Source organism: Mesitornis unicolor, unplaced genomic scaffold (assembly GCF_000695765.1).
Source record: "Mesitornis unicolor isolate BGI_N332 unplaced genomic scaffold, ASM69576v1 scaffold40740, whole genome shotgun sequence".
Lineage (NCBI taxonomy): Eukaryota > Metazoa > Chordata > Aves > Mesitornithiformes > Mesitornithidae > Mesitornis > Mesitornis unicolor.
This window is the reverse complement of record NW_010161101.1, coordinates 30535-46835: the sequence shown is the minus strand read 5'-3', so window position 1 is coordinate 46835 and position 16301 is coordinate 30535. Positions and strand designations below refer to the sequence as shown.

The 16301-nt window shown below is 37.6% G+C and overlaps 1 protein-coding gene across 1 annotated transcript in view; it reads left to right on the top strand.

Annotated features, from left to right (window-relative positions):
* Window positions 1-16301, top strand: part of LOC104546507 (receptor-type tyrosine-protein phosphatase N2-like) — a 100643-nt gene that overhangs the window by 65734 nt on the left and 18608 nt on the right. Inside the window, exons 7-10 of the mRNA XM_010191920.1 lie at window positions 4157-4276; window positions 5434-5600; window positions 11166-11219; window positions 13282-13346. Of these exons, the coding sequence (XP_010190222.1) occupies window positions 4157-4276; window positions 5434-5600; window positions 11166-11219; window positions 13282-13346 (406 nt within the window). The remainder of the gene's footprint in view (window positions 1-4156; window positions 4277-5433; window positions 5601-11165; window positions 11220-13281; window positions 13347-16301) is intronic.

The window sequence follows — 16301 nt, the reverse complement described above, 5'->3', positions numbered from 1 at the left end:
AGGAATGTAACACATGGAGCCATCCTGACTACCACGTATTTATATGCGGTCCTTTCTGAAGCCATCATTTAAACTACAAGAGTCAGATTTTTTTTTTGTTAATTAAACATAGATTATTGATCCTTAATTTTTCAGCCAACGGATTTGCTTAGCTGTCTGGCACAGCTATGACTTTGCTGGGCTTAACTGATTATCACATCTATTTTCTACTTTTATATCATCACATTTTAGAAACTTCTCCACCAGTTCCCCCCCAAAAAGAAGAGTGTCTGGTCAGAGCACATGTCTTGTCATTTTGTCATTTCCCCATCACTAAACTAAAGAAGAAAATGGCTGAAAAAGGGATTTGGGTGGATCATTCATTATAAAAAGAAGCTTAGAAATTATGAAGTGTCTGAAATAAAATAAATTGAGTGGAATTAACTATTTTATTTTCAAGCTAGTAAACAAAGACATTTTAAAATACAGGCTTTCAAAAACTGGTGGTTTATTGGATTTGTGGCACTGTTGTGGCACCATTTCTCCTATTTGTGGCTTTATTTTTCTCTTTGCTTGAAAAACCAATTCTGTGCTTCTTTGCAAGTAATTCTTACTAAATATAATTCACCCCAGTGCGGAAGTCCTTTGTATGGGACTGGCACGCTAGATAACCACAGCATGAGGTCTCTACACGTGGTGGATTTCATCAACAGGGAATCCTGTGGATGTCAAACGCGCTGCTTGTCTTTGGGTTGCAGGATTCAGCCTTTAATTTGTAATAAATGGAAAAGGATGGTGTTATTCTTGTCTAAGAAATGTTTTGAGAATGATGCATAGAGCAGAACCTCATTAAAGATCATTAACATGCTACTCTTGAGGCATATATGCCGAAGGTAGACATGTCACACAAATTATGCAGTCCTCCTTTTCAGCAGAGCTCTGTAGTGAGCTCCCATAAGGAACTCAGGCTTCATCACTTCCATTCAGAAGACTCCATTCATCATTTCTTCTTCTCCTGGAAATACTACTGTACATTACAAACATGAAACTGCCTGTGCTAAGTGTTCTAAATAAGTTGTTTTATATATACATACACACATACATTTATAGTTATAGTTATATGGTATATGTATATGCATATGTATATGTATACGTATATGTAGTTTTTATAGAAACTTAAGGTCTAAGGCTTAATTTTGCTGGGCTCTACCTGAAAAGAAAAACCTCTGGCCTGAGTATTTTCTCTTTATTCTTCTGTCACATGCATTGGCTTACTTCCTATTGCTCAAGCGCACAAAGTTCAGAATTAGGTGAATTACTGTGAATTTGCAACTGAACCTCCTCCTTTAGTCTCCAAGCCCAGCTGAAATGTCTCTTTGGTAACCAGAGGCTTCTCCAAAGGCTGTACTGGGATTGTGCAGACCAAGTGTGTGCTACCTGTTCCTTCCCTAATTACAAAGACACGGTCCTAATGTCCACTTTCTAGCACATGGCCATGTTTGGATGCTCTGAGCTCAGCAAAGTGTTTTGTGATGGGAGATGTGGCTCCTGGAAAATCCATCACCAAGTTATAGATGGGGCAGTGAACAGGCAACACTCCGTGAACTGCCTTTGAATCGTCCCACTTCTGTGTTATTTGGAAAGAAATCCAGTCTGATGGTCTAATATTTAAGTTTTCAAGGAAACAAAGAAAATGCTGTAGTCCTCCAGTCACAGGCTGTGAGTCTTAGTGAAAATCCCACCTCAATGGTAAGCACAGGAGATGCGGTGACAATTGCTTGCAACAGGGATGACGGCACTAGATGGTATTGCCTTCTTGATTTAGTAGATTTGACTTGTAAGTCTTCACACAATGACCTAAAGGAAATATTGTACCCCAGAGTAACTTTGAAATTGTTTGTTTAAATTAACTTTCATTTGGATTTACGCTTAATCAAATCTTCAGAGATGCAGACAGCCCCTCTCTAATGAAATGCTGCATCTTTGAACCAATGAACAGGGTTGCCAAACTGTAAGGATTCCTCTCTAAACGAGTGGGCTTTTATAATGTTACACTTGGGTGGCACAAGCAGAGTGCTAGATGATTAGTTTATGGTCTAGATCATTGTATTTTTATTACACTCATAAAAACTGTGTTTCTCCTCATTTTCGTAATGGCTTCAATGAGCTTCTATACCTTCTAGAGGCACATTAAATCGTTATGTGATGAAAGCACTGATTTAGTGGGGCTAGTTTTAAAGTAAGATGCATGTTTTGAATTCATATCTTGGTCTGATTGCAGACTAAAAAAGGTGAAACTACATTAGAATGAATGAAATCTGTATCATCTTCCTTACATACAAAGAAGGTTCCCAGCTGTGGCCTAAAACAGATGCAGTACAAAAAAGATACAAATTATAAATCTACATCTCTCTGTAAAATAAATTACCTATAAATTTAAAGTATTCTTGCTGGTCATGTGGCATTATGAGTCTTTAACAGGGACTGGTGGGATTACAGATATTTTTATTTAAAAAATCTTTTCAAGGGCAAAAAATAGATAAGAAAGATTATTTTTATTCCTTACATTCAACTGTAATTTTTTCCCTACTTCTGTTCAGACTTATAAATAACCTTATTCTGTGCAAACCCTAGATTAATTTCTCTAAATAATACTAAGCTGGTTTTAAAAGTTGTTTTAATTATGTTGCAAACTGAAAAAAAGGGAAGAAAAATGTTATTTGTTTCTCTACATGCAAGCTATTCTTAAAAGAAAAGACAACATCATTATCCATGAATGGGAAACCTTTTTATTTGATATGTAATTAAAAAAAATAATCCTTGAATTGAATGTATCATCTCATCTTTGCACAGTTTAGACAAAGGCCTTTTTTGTTTACAAAATTTACATGTCAATACAGTTGCTTATAAATATTTCTGTGAATTAAACATAACCCTTCACAAAAAGAGCAGTTTGCTCTTCATTCAGTAATTTTATATGCTAGCAAAAAGACAATGAAAGTTGTATGCAAATATAACATCAATGTACAGCATAATAATAACAGTTTTTAGTGATTATGCTGCTTGGTATTAATTCATAGGAGCCTTTTTGTTCCACCATGGGCTGTATTTGGAACAGAGATACGCCAGACCACAGCATCTCTGCTTGTTCTGCTCTTTGTGGGAGAGATCCACAAATCCTTTCTTCAGGATGCGCTGGATTCCTGTATCCCACTCTGTGGCTCCTCTAAATTATTAAGCGATCGCACTGGTAGTGAAGATACGCAGTTTTCCTCTGTTCCTGCTGTACTGTGCCCTGTGAGTGCACGGTCTGCAACCGGAGGTGGACTTTCCATCTACCTCCATTTAAAAAAAAAAAAAGGAAAGTAAAGGGAGAAAAGACAGAGAGAATTAAAAAAAGGGGGGGGGGAAGAAAACTAAAAGGAGGAGACAAAGGAGAGAAGGGACAGGAAAAAAATAAAAAAAGAAATTAGAAAAAGGAGAGGGAAAAGAAGGGAAGAAAGGAAATACAGAAGGAAAATTAAAGGAAAGGAAAAAAGAAGAAGGAAAAAAGAAGAAGGAAATGCACATTTGCAACAAATCTTTTATAAACGTGTTGTTGGAGGGACAATTTCTCCATCTGAAACGTTTCAGGAAGACCAGATTTGGTTTTCCTGCCTTTTCCTCCGTATTGTTGTTTGGATGCAACTTTTATGATTGTTTCAGCAATGCAGCACTTTAATAGCTTTTGCTACGTGGCAAACTGTAAAAAGACACAGGGTTAAGGACATGAGCAGGTTTCAGTATGTGCGACTTAAGCAGGTCCATGCAGTTTTGTATTAAATACCAAATCCCAAATAGTTGTGTGTTCCACAAGCATTGTTCAGTGTTCGCTTTGGATCCAAAAGTTTGACAGAAAAGCAGCTGAACACAGTACCAGGAATGAGGAGAGATTTTATGGAAGACCCAAATTGAAATTGCTGGGAATTCTTTAATATTTCATGGATGCCTGCAAAATATGATGCCAGTTTATTCAGGGATCTGAAAGCAGCTGCAGAGTAAAAGTGTCTAATGAAAATGAAATAAATTTCCTGTGAATGGAATAAATTTTGATTGTGTGTCTGAGTGCAGTAATTATACATGTCACACAGTAATTAGGCAGTCACAATGTGGCCACGGTGTCTTTCTTTGTCTGCAGATGGTCTGGGAGAACGGCTGTGTCGTTATTGTCATGCTGACACCCCTCGCAGAAAACGGAGTCAAACAGTGCTACCACTATTGGCCGGACGAAGGGTCAAACCTCTACCACATCTACGAGGTACCTAAACAAAATATCTGGTTGGAAACGTGACAGTAAGTGTACGGGTTGGTTTCCTGCGGGGCAAAGTGGCAGTTAAGCCGATCGAACCTGGAGGTCGAGCTGAGGGCTCTTAAATACTCTTTGTGTGCCTTTGAGTAGTTTGAAATTTGTGGAAAATTCAAGTGCGGTCTTAATAGCAAGGTAGTTTCCACTGAATGAAATCTAGTAAATAATGAGCCAAGTATTACAGTGAAAAAAGGACAACAATTTTAGTTTTTTAAACGGTTTTGCAAGTGGTTGAAATGTGAAACCATGTATTTATACTTTATAGGAAAATAGTATTTTTAGAACTAGTGAATTTTGCCCTAGGAAAACCATATGTGTATCTTCGTAGAGAGCCTCTATATAGCTTTAGTAATTAATGCTATCTATTTTTACCTCTTGCCTCAGCCACAACAACAAATATATATTTGTGTTTTCTGTTTTGCGTTTCAAGCTCAAAATATCATATCACCAGTTGTGTTGCAATGTAGCATTGACAATGGCTGTCAGATTTTTCCAGCTGTCCAGCTGAGTACAGGAAGAAAATATCACCGCAATGCCAAATACGAAAAATAAGAAAACATGAAGAAATACTGTTATTTTAACTAAAATGTGAACAAAGTAATTTTCTGAAAATATGAACTCTGCAAAGAAGCTGCATTTTTAATGCTTATTTTTCTAAACAGCAGATGAAACTGACTTTTCACTTCTCATATGAAGTCAACTCAGATTTTTTTAGACCACTGAGAGCGGCTTGGGCAATGCATTGTGGGCATTTCCAAGTAGACAGTGGCTGGCAGTCTGGGATGTTTTCAGGCAGTGTCTTTTGTATTCGCATAACAATACAAAGTTTCAATGTAGTGATTTTTTTCTTTTGCATTAAAACTGTCAATAATTTTTTTAATGTTTCAATAAAACAGCAGTGGCAGCTAACCTCTTCCTTACAACTACACTGATTGCTAAATTTTAAAAATATTTATATATATATAATTTCCCAGCACTGGCCAATTTGCTAATAAAAATAAAACTTCCATGCAAGACCTTCATCCCAGACATCTTATACCTGCAATCTTGAAGATGTGGCTTGCAAGCGAAATTGCTGATCTCCATTTGTTCCTTCCTGTGGGACACAGGTAAACCTTGTTTCTGAGCACATCTGGTGTGAGGATTTCCTCGTGAGGAGCTTCTACCTGAAGAACCTGCAGACCAACGAGACCCGCACCGTGACGCAGTTCCACTTCCTCAGCTGGAACGATCAGAGGGTCCCTGCTTCCACCAGATCCCTTCTGGATTTCCGCAGGTAAAGCACCGAGTATGACAGTTACTTTACAACACCACAGATCTGAGGAACTAAATGTTTCTGGTTTGAAATGGGGGTGATCAGCCTGTGATGCCACGATGCTAAACTAACACACAAATCTGCAGTAGGTTGATGTTTAGTGTTGTCTCACACATAGATGTTGCCTGGTTTTAAAAAGTGCTCATTTCACATATAGAGAGCAACACCTTTCTTCCCTCTATACAGCTCTTCAGTGCTTCTGTATTTCTTTGTTTTCCAAGTATTTATCTATTCTGCCACTTCCAGGCTTTTTGTGTGGCTCCCCTATGATCCTTATTGCAGGAATCTCACAAATAAATTATGTAGTATGAGCACGCTTCAAAACAAAAATCAGGTTGGAGTCATATGGCAATATCAGCATTCCCGTGGGAGCGTTTGCTTGTAAGGATCAAACAGTGAGGTCTGTAGACCTGCTTTGGCTGCAGAAAGGTGGAAATTTGAGAAAGCAGATGCAACTGTTGACGAAGCGTACCCTCTGGTATTTTAAAGAAAGTCCATGTGGCTTTAAAATACAAATATACAAAGGCAAAACCTGTGAAAGTCCTTGCCACCTTCTCTCATGTCTGCTGTGTCTATCTAATTTTTAATTGGAAAATTAAAGCCATGCATGATAAATACTAGAGCAAAATAATCTTCATTTGATTGCAAACCGTGCCCAGTGCATCGTGTGTAGGTGTTAGCGTGTATCAGCTAATCCACAGTGATGCGCTTATGACTAATGAAAAGAATCTCCAGGAGATTTGGGGAGTTGGTTCTCAATCCGCAAGCGGCCTGTGGGATCGCGTGTTTCCCTCTCTGTACTTCAATATTATCTGCAACCCCCCGAAGTGATTATAAGGGGCTCAGTGCTCAAAAGGTCCAAACTAGTTTCTTTCAATAAGTGCTGGGAGCTCTGACTGGTGCCAGTGGGAGTTACACACCTGCACCCGAGGGGAAAAGCTGGCTTCTGTCCAACGGGAGCCAGTTGCACAATTGTCTGTTGGCAAAATTTTGCCCTTAAAAATTAGGATTAAATGCTACCCTTCATCCATCAGTATTCTCGTACATATTCTCTTCTTGCAAGGTTTTTCAAAGCAGGTCAAGTAAAAGAGTTCAGCTGTACAGAGTCAGTAGGAACTGTGGCTCGGTGAGAATATGAGGATACACTACAGAGTTGCAACCAAAAAGCGATAGTAGAGGAAGGAAGCACGGCCATAGGCTGGAGATGAAATTGTAATTAAATTTTCAAAGTTTTCTTCTCTAGGTTCAACCTTTATAGGTTGATTTCCCTTTGCCTGTGGTACTGTAGGAAGTTGCCTGTAGTGAATTTCTCTTGTGAAAATCGTGAATTGGTGCCATTAAGCTGTGTGAGGCTGCAGCACAGAGCCAATGTGGTGTCCGATTTTGCCCATTTGGAAATTAGTGGGAAATTTGCTAACAATTGTAACCAGACTATAAATGAGCCAGTACAGCCAGGACATCTGAAATTCGGAGCACCTTGACTCTGACTTGCTTCAGTACAGATTGAGGTCCCTGAGTGAACAGCAGGATTAGTTCTACAGTAAATCGCAGTTCACATCACCCAGAAAGCACTGCTAAGAGTGACATTGTGTAAGGGTTAAATAGCCATGCTGAAGAAGTGTTGTGAAATACTTTGAAAAAGAAAAATTAGAATTAGATGAGAAAAGTAGTGGAGCTGCCATTCTTTGTATTTAAAGCCAGTCTGGGAATGAACCTGTTAAGATTTAATTGAATTCTGAGTGTTCATTTAATATGTATTCACAGTCCAGTGTAGGGTACTGTAATCATTTGCTACGTGCAAATTTTGCACAATGAACTCATAATACTGAATGCATAGTAAAATTCCGCCTGAAAAGGAATTTTGGCATGCACAATAGCTGGTCTATGAATCTCAGTTTTCTTGGTCATCTGATGTTGCTGGGTTTTTTTAATGGCAAAAAACCTAACGCACTATTGCTGAAATAATGTATTTGGAATTCATTTATGGAATACATGTTTTGCACCTGAAGCTTCCTATTTAAAGTGCAAACTCTGCTGGATTACGACAGCTGAGTCATAAAGCCCCCAGAATAAATGTCTGACAGGACTACCGTACTCGTGGTAGGGTAGTGCTAGAATGGGCTGCTCTCATTCCTTTTAATCTATCTATGTTTTTATGTGCATTCAGTGTGTTCGTATATATATATATGGATATGTGTGTATATTTATATATTCACATACATATATGAAATTGAACATATACATAACCAACCCTCTATTTTTTATAATTCATCACCAAGAAAAATTGGATTCCCAAAATTACCTTGCCCAGAGTCTCTGGAAATATGGACCTTAAAATTTTTACTGAAGTAAATTTTGCGAGTCTCTTTGAAAACTGAAAGCTTACATTTCTCTTACTATGTATCAGTCAGTGTTTTAGATTATTTTGCATCTAGCAGACACATTGAACTTTGCGGAATAATCTATCATACTTTCATAATGTAGGTATAAATTGCCAAAAAGAGATTATTCTATATATATATATTTAAAATCTATGCAAAAGACAGTCCCTGAAAGGTGAGGCTACTACAGAAACCACTGGTCAGTTTTAAATGCTTCTGGAGTCCTAATTTCATTTTGAACAATAGACCAATCATTATTGCTCTGGACTAGCTTGTTAGTCATGCACTGATATGTGTAATTAAATATTTCTTGAGCCCAGAGGGAGCACATTTACACTTTAAAGAGGGACTGCTAAGCTAAAAGATAATTAGCATCACATGTGAGGGCTTTGCTTAAAATATATATCTATTATGCTATCACTTCTCGCTGTGTGCAATGGCATTTACTAACACTGCTCACTTTAAAAATGGACAAATTCTTATTTTGCCAGCTAATTAGCGGTTGCCAGTGTCATTTTTGTGATGTTGCAGCTAGTAATATGAGCCCAGTTGCATAGTCACAAAAGTGATCATTGGAAACTGTGACTCTGCTGCAGGGACAATGTGGGAAACCCCTTTTCTGAGCCTCTAACGACCTCTGACCTTTGCTTGCTGATGGTTTGCATGATGATTTCTTTTTCACTCAATGAGCCAAGGGTTGGTTTGTATTACTAATCATTCTTTCTAAGTTAATTCTTCCTGTATATGTGTATATATATATAAAATATATATTTTCTTCAACATTCAGGAACTTTGCTTACTGATGAATTTTCAGCTCACTCTCATTAGCCAGAACTAAGAATGAAATATGTTGCTGCACTTCTAAATATTTTCAGAAACTATATATAGACAAAGCTATGAACCAGCTGGATTGAAACCCTTTGTTTTAACGTGTTTTCTGAAATGTGTGATAATGAAAATGTTTGAAACGGCTTCAATAAAACTGACAAACATAAGGTGTATTTCCCTAACGTGTCTCTGGCTGTCTGATTTACCGAGAGCTCTGATTCACCGATAGGTTTAGATCAAGTTTCTCACTGAAATTATATTAGGACTTTGGTAGATGGCTAGTCACAACATGCAAATATCATGTTAGTGGTGCCATACAAGGAACAAAGGAACCACACAAGCAGAAAATGAAATGGTAAATATCCTTCTGTAGTTACTAGCTTTTCTTCCATACTTAAAATGCAGAAACGACTCTTTACTAATGCACATGGTGGGGATGGGGGGAGGATGACCAGCTGCATGTAGGGGAATGCAGATTGATCAGATGTTGCTGCAGACATCTCAAATACTATTTTACGTATAATACAAAAAATAAATATCAGGCTTTATACTGTATAGAAGGATCTGATGCTTAGTTACGACCATCAAGAACTGGATGTTTCATTCATGTGAAAACTCTACTGCAGCTTAAGTCATTGATATTTTTCTTAGTAGTACCTGCATATATATGCATTTATGGATGTGTAAACGGTCCATTTAGCTTCTAAAATCAGGTGCTTCTCAATGACTTAACACTTATTTCATAGAACATTGTTCTGCTGCATTACTTACTTATATCCAGGGAATATAAATAGAGACAGAATGTCTCTGCAAGAATTATTTACATCAGTAAGCAAAAGAGTAAGAATTGTGAAAAATTCCTGCATTCTAATGTTTAAAGATAATCATTGCAAGAATTTAATATCGCTATCATGTTTGGCTGGAATCTTAAATAACAAAAAGCAAAATGTGAAAACATGGCTTCATGGGACATCACCAACATCTCCATAGCCTGTTTGGGTTGAGTTCCAGGTATCCTGACTCCCTGTCAGATTTAGAAGTTTAGGCATCTTCAGGCTATCCTGTAAGTCATGTTTAAAGATATATGCATGTTTTCACAGCACAGATGTTAGTGAATAGATGAACAGCCAAGAACTAAATGATTCAGTAGGTTAGCTATGCTTTAAAATTCATAATAACATCATACCACAGTTGCCAAATTCCAGCAGCTCACTTCAGTTTAGCACTCAGCATCCTCTGTAACACTCGGGCTGAGCTGAGGACCATTAGAGCACCTGGACATCCCTTGGAAGCTGCCCTGTGAAATGGATTTATAGGAGACCTCGTAGCTCCAGTAAACTCAAACATCTCATCAAGGAAATTGAATGAAAGGTTTTGATTTCTTGAAGCAATGCTTTCCCGTTTTAGCCTTTATCCAGCTTGCCTTGTTAACATATGTGTGCATATTTTATGGGGTTTTGGGCCTGTAACATAATTGACATGCAAAATAAATCCTAGAGCAGAAGAGAGGGTTTGGAATTTTGGTTTTTGTCAGGCAATTTAAGTAGATTTAAACCAATTTTGTGGGCTCTATTCTTAGACTGAGTATCTTGCTTTGCTTCAGCACTAGTTAATCCCTTCACTCAGTGTACTTATCAGCAGACCTGTTCTATAGCTGTACTTTTATTGGTTTACTTTACATATATTCCCTTGCCACTGAGAATGTTTAACCAGGAAGCTAGAGAAGACACTAATGTGTAAATATTAAATATATAAGACTTCTTCCCTGGAACCAAAGCAGTAAAGCTTTTACTGATGGTTTTAGTTATTTTCACCACAACAGAATAAATTTTTGAATTTTGTGAGAAGCTTTTCAGGAGATTTGGTATTTGCTTTTCTGTGGAGATCTGGTTTTACAAATCAGTGCACATTGTGCAAAGTATACTGGAATAGTCATTTTTTTATTTTGGATTCTGTTTGATGCCCCTCAATATGTCTTTGAACAAGCTCATGAACTCAGAGTTGGCTTTAAAATTAAAGCATCACATGAGAATCTTAGTATTGGAGCTAAGACATGAGATATTTGAGAAAAGAAATTGTTTATTTTGCCTAGCCAACAACAGTAATAGGATGTTTTCTGGGATTACTGCAGCAGCAAAGTAGAAGCAAAAATTAAACAAGATTATGTATGTAAAAACTGCTTGTTATATGAAGAAGTTGTCAACCTGTTTCTTTAAAGACTGCAATATTTGCTTTCTTATTGCTTATTTTTTGACAGTTGGCTAAAGAAATGGTATTTAATATGCTTAATTAATTTTTTGTGTCTGTTTTATTTCAGAAAAGTAAACAAGTGCTACAAGGGTCGCTCTTGTCCAGTAGTTGTTCATTGCAGGCAAGTACAATTTCTAAAATAGCTTTAGAGAGATTTTATATGTGTAAGAATTTAATAGAGATATAAACAAAATGGACAAATTAAATCTTTAGATAAATGACTAAGCAGATAGTGAGGTAGGCCGAAGGTATAATATATAATTAATCTTATTTTAATGCTAATTAATGCATAGGATCTCTTTTCATAATAAAGCTATATTTTCCTATGATTTTGTAGATGTCCCATGTCTTAGCAATGTATGGCCACTCTTTCGAATATAAGTAGCACTTCAATTTCATAAATCTCCTTGAAAATGATAGTGGTTCCTTGCATTCCCTCCCAGTTTGGTCTTCCTTATTTTATTAACACTCAGTTATGGGGCGGGGTTTTGTTTGCTTGCTTTTAGTGATCATGGTAAGAAGACAGGGCAATGTCAGGGAGTGGAAACCTACCTAGAGATTGAGTAATCCTTTAAGCACAGATTATTTGTAGGCCTGACAGTCTGATAGATGCACAGGAAAGCTATCGGGCAGGTCAGTGGAAAACTTCACCATAATAATGTTAATATTCGGGGTTTGCCATTGGAGGTTCTGTGTTATAAGGAGAATGTTGCATTTTTTTTATCTACAATACTGTTGTAGATAAGGAAGATCATGGAAAGCCACTTTGGGTAGGAGTGAGGAGGGAGAGGACATGTTTCTCACTGAGAGCTCATCAGAGTCACCTTCTAGTGGAGGTGAGGAAGCCCTCTGCAGAAGTGAATGCTCTGGAGCAGGCTTTGCATTGCCTTCAGGAAGCCTGGGAAAAGAAACATTTGATGCAGAATGGAGAGCCTTCAAGTTTCCTGCTCTCTCCTTACTGTGATGGATGGAAGTGTTTGCCATCCGCTCCATAGTCTTTGTTTCTACTGGGCCTGATCACTGCCTTGTCTGTCATTATTCAGCTTAACTAAAAAGATTGTGTCTTTGTTCCCTTCATAGACATAGACAGAAAAAAAATTATTAGCATTGCCTCCTTTTCTCTAAGCAGTGATCTAGTAACCAAAAGAAAAAAAACCCTCTGTCTACAGAGACTTAACAAAAATTAAGTTTCATAGCCTGCCTGTAAACAGAATGTAATAATGTGCTTCACGCTGTTCTGTTATTTTTCCTTTCATTAATTCTTGTACACAAATTAAGCTATCAATAAAAATAATGGCTTAATTAATAAAACTACATACCAGTCTAATTGGTCACACATGCACCTTTGTAAAAATTTTGGGGAGGGAAAGAAAAAAAAGCTTTTACTTAAAGTCTTAATTATGTTTGCTAACAGCAGCTCTAAAAGAGCATCATGCTGGCAATTACACATTGCTCTCTGAAAGGGACACAAGCTGCATTCCGATTAGGGAGATTTCCCCTTCCCAAAGTTTGGTCTCACATCTCTGAGGAAGGGCTGATGGCACACAAAAGTTAAAGCTGTTTCTTAGGAATTACATGATAATATTTCTTCTGGTCATTGCAACTAAGGAAGAATTAAAGGGAAAGGTAAAAAGAAAAAAAACAAATCACTTGTGGTATATAGTGAAGAAAGATTGCAGTCCCTCAGTAATCAAATATGTTGGTTCTTGGACAGGTCTCTATGCATTCCCTCTGACCGCTGTGTTTAAATGTAATATGCAACATTTGGAGACCATTCTGGATAATGTTCTTGTCTATCTTATTGCATGCTTCTTGGTCTTGTATATAAGTGACTATAAGCTCATTTTATGTACACTTTTTGAGCAGAAATGGTTTCCTGTCTTAGGGTTACTGACTTTGCCGCTGGTGTTTAAAATACTTTTATTGCATAAACATACCTTGCCTTAAAAAAAATCAAAACAAAGTGGTGTTATCCATGCAAGCTATTAGTTAATCTTCATGAACAGCTTGTGTGAATTCAGAGCAAGCTTTCTCCCCCTGTCTCAGTACCCTATGTTAGCCCCTCATTCTGTCCTCTCCTCCTTTTATGTAACCGTATAACACTAAGGGCAAGTACCTTCATGTTAAGTCTAGATGCACATTGATAGGTCTTATTTTTTCTTTTTTTCCCTTTCTGTTGGCAGCGATGGTGCAGGAAGAAGTGGAACCTACATTCTAATTGACATGGTTCTCAATAAAATGGCCAAAGGTGAGAATCGAAAGGCTTGTTACTTCCTCAGTGCTGAAAGATGTGCTTGTGTTGCCATGACAACGCGGAGAGCAATATTCAGAGAAAATCTGAGAATAAATTAGAGGCAAATTGTACTATTTTCTGAACATTCTTAAGTTTTATTTTCACAACGATTTCAAACAACAAACTCAAATGCAAATGCTTTGTGAGTGAGCAGGTGTTTTTGTGCTGTTAAAAGTATTTGGATTTTTAAATGCATCATTTAAAATCGTTATTACAGTTTTTAGAAGAAGATGCCTTGGGGCTGTACAATCGTCTTTGAGTTGTTACATGAGTTAGGTCCTGGGCTGTTTCATGACTGTCACCCAGGCCTCTGTCACCTACCCAGCCACAATTCTTTTTGTAGCTGTCCATTGCCACCAGGGCACATTGAAGAGCTGGTACCAGACAGGGCCTCATGTGCTGCACAGATTTGTCTCTTAGGAGGAAAAAGACTGTAGTGAACAGGACGGAAGATGGAAAATAAATCGGCTAATGCTCTGTTCCCAGCTCTCCCACTGTCCAATATTGAACAATTTATTTAACTTGCCTGTTTCTTAGTTTCCTTATCTATGAAGTGCAATTTTATGAAGTGGGAAATCATCTGTCAACATAAATATATACTGTTGTTTGTTTAAAATGAAGTCTATAGATTCTTTAGAGATTAGGACCATTCCTTTACTTTGTATTGATTGGTAAATGGTTCATGGTGGGAAGTACTTGAAATACCCTGAAATAGTCTTTATATGTTAGAACTAAACCAAATTTTTTAAACTGATACTGATTTCAAAAGGAAGGAGGGTAAAAGTGGGAATATAAACCTGACTGTACATTAAAAAGATGTAATAGTCAGCTTTATTTTATATATTGTAACCCTTGCTCATGCCTTTGGCCATGTTTGTATCACAGTTTCATGGAACTGCATTTTAAGAGGAAGAAAAATATTTTGAGGTTGAAAATAACCAAAAAATCCTTATTTGCCGTTCTTGATTTGAGTACTTAAAATACCTTGATCTGGCATTATGCATAAATGTATATTTAAAGAAAAAGGTTTAATTGTAAAAACATATATTAATTTATATAAAGAATGTTTAGTTCTTTGAGTTCGAAAAATCTTAAGAATTTAGATTCTCAAATCTTCTAACCTAGACATATTTCTGTATGTAGTTTAAGAATGTAGTCTATGTTTTGCAGTCATCTACTGCATCCTGTTTATCCCAGTCCTGTAGGACATAGTGGCGACCTGTCCCTTTAAAAAGAAGAGTTTAGCATTTTTTTCTCTCTGTATTCTGACTGTTAACAAGTCTCATCAAACAAGGACTTAATTTTCTGCCCACAAGCATCCTGTGGAACTTGCTGCTGATGTTAAAAGAAGTTGTGTGTTTGCCTTCTCCTTAGCACTGTGCTGAAAATAATTTTTTCAGTGGGATGAGATTAGTTTTTCATGCTCATTGGAAAATAGGTTTTCATTTTGTGAAGGAATGTGGAGATATTTCCAACACTTGTTATGTGCCATGTGACAAACTAGTCATTAAAAATAGAAGCAATGGTACATCATAAAATTAATATAGACCTTTGTTAGGTATTTGTTCGGCTCATTTCAGTCATCAGCAATGAGATGCCGTAATGAAAACTAGATTTAAAGTATATGCAATTTACTTGCATAAAGAAGTAAATGAGAAGTATTTTCTAGCTTGGGGCTTTCAGCCACTTAAGGGAAGGTTGACTTTGTTGTAAAAGCACTGAAGAATGCCATTTATTGACTCCATTGTACCATGTAATGTCAAATTCCATTTTAAGTGTGGGCTTAGCGCTTCACAATACCAGACAAGTCATGTGAAACTGGCCAGAGAAAGGCGTCACAGGGCTTTTTGGAGATCGGTCACCCCCATTTTGTTCTTGACCTGCTCCCCTCTGCCCATGGGGGTGTGCGACGCGAAATCCCCTGACCTGGTGCTTTGGCTGGGGTTTAAATGAAAGATCAAAGGGCATAGCGGGCATCTCAGCCCTGCTGAGGTGGGCCTTTCCCAGGCTGTCACACTGTGCGGCCGCCAAAGGTTTTGTTCGGGCGGGAACCGAGGCCCAGCCTGTGCGGCCGGGGCCCTCTTTGTCTGGCCTGAGAAGCTGGAGGCCCAGGTTGAGGATCCAATGTTCATCAAATGATCAAAGGCCTGAAACCCTGGACATGAAATCTTTCTTTCCATTTCCTTTTCTTAGAGAATGAATTGCACGAGTGGCAAAGAATGCCCTTTCCAAAGCTTTTATGTGGAGTGCGAGGGCTAACTTCAGAGTCCTTCAGCGCTAGACATAAAAATGTAAGTGCACTTTCAATCTGGGCCCAGCTGCAAGACCAGCATCTAGTAACATTTCTTTCAAAAAGGCTTTTAAGGATTAAGGCCTTCAGTCTTTCAAAAAAAAAACAAAAAAAAACGGACTTTTAAGAATAAACTTAGAATAATTTGAGTTTCTTGTTCCACTGTCTGGTTTATTAGAAAGTAGACAATAATGCATTTTTAAATCAAAGTAAATAGAGGAGTGCTTAGTTTCGGCAGTGGGAAAGTAGAAAGCAATCAATAAATGCCTTGGCTCTTTAGTGGGGTTTTTAATAGGGTAGGTTGAGAAAAGGAGCTCCTTTTTCATGTAATGATTTACTTCCCTGCATTCTCTCAGACAGTTAACTGTAAATGCCTTTGTCATTTACAATTTCTTCTCCTACTGCTCATTGAATTAGTGCTAATACTTAGTCTATTAAACGTGTTATAAATTCATATCTTCTACAATCTTCCCTGTTGCCATCCCTCATATTATTTTAGATGCAGAAAACCACCAGCAAGTGACCTGTTCCTAAAGCCTAAAGCAAAGGCAAAGGAGCCAAGCTGGGGGAAGGATTTTGTGTCTGACCCCTGCCATGTCAGCCTGACAGCCTCAACCCCT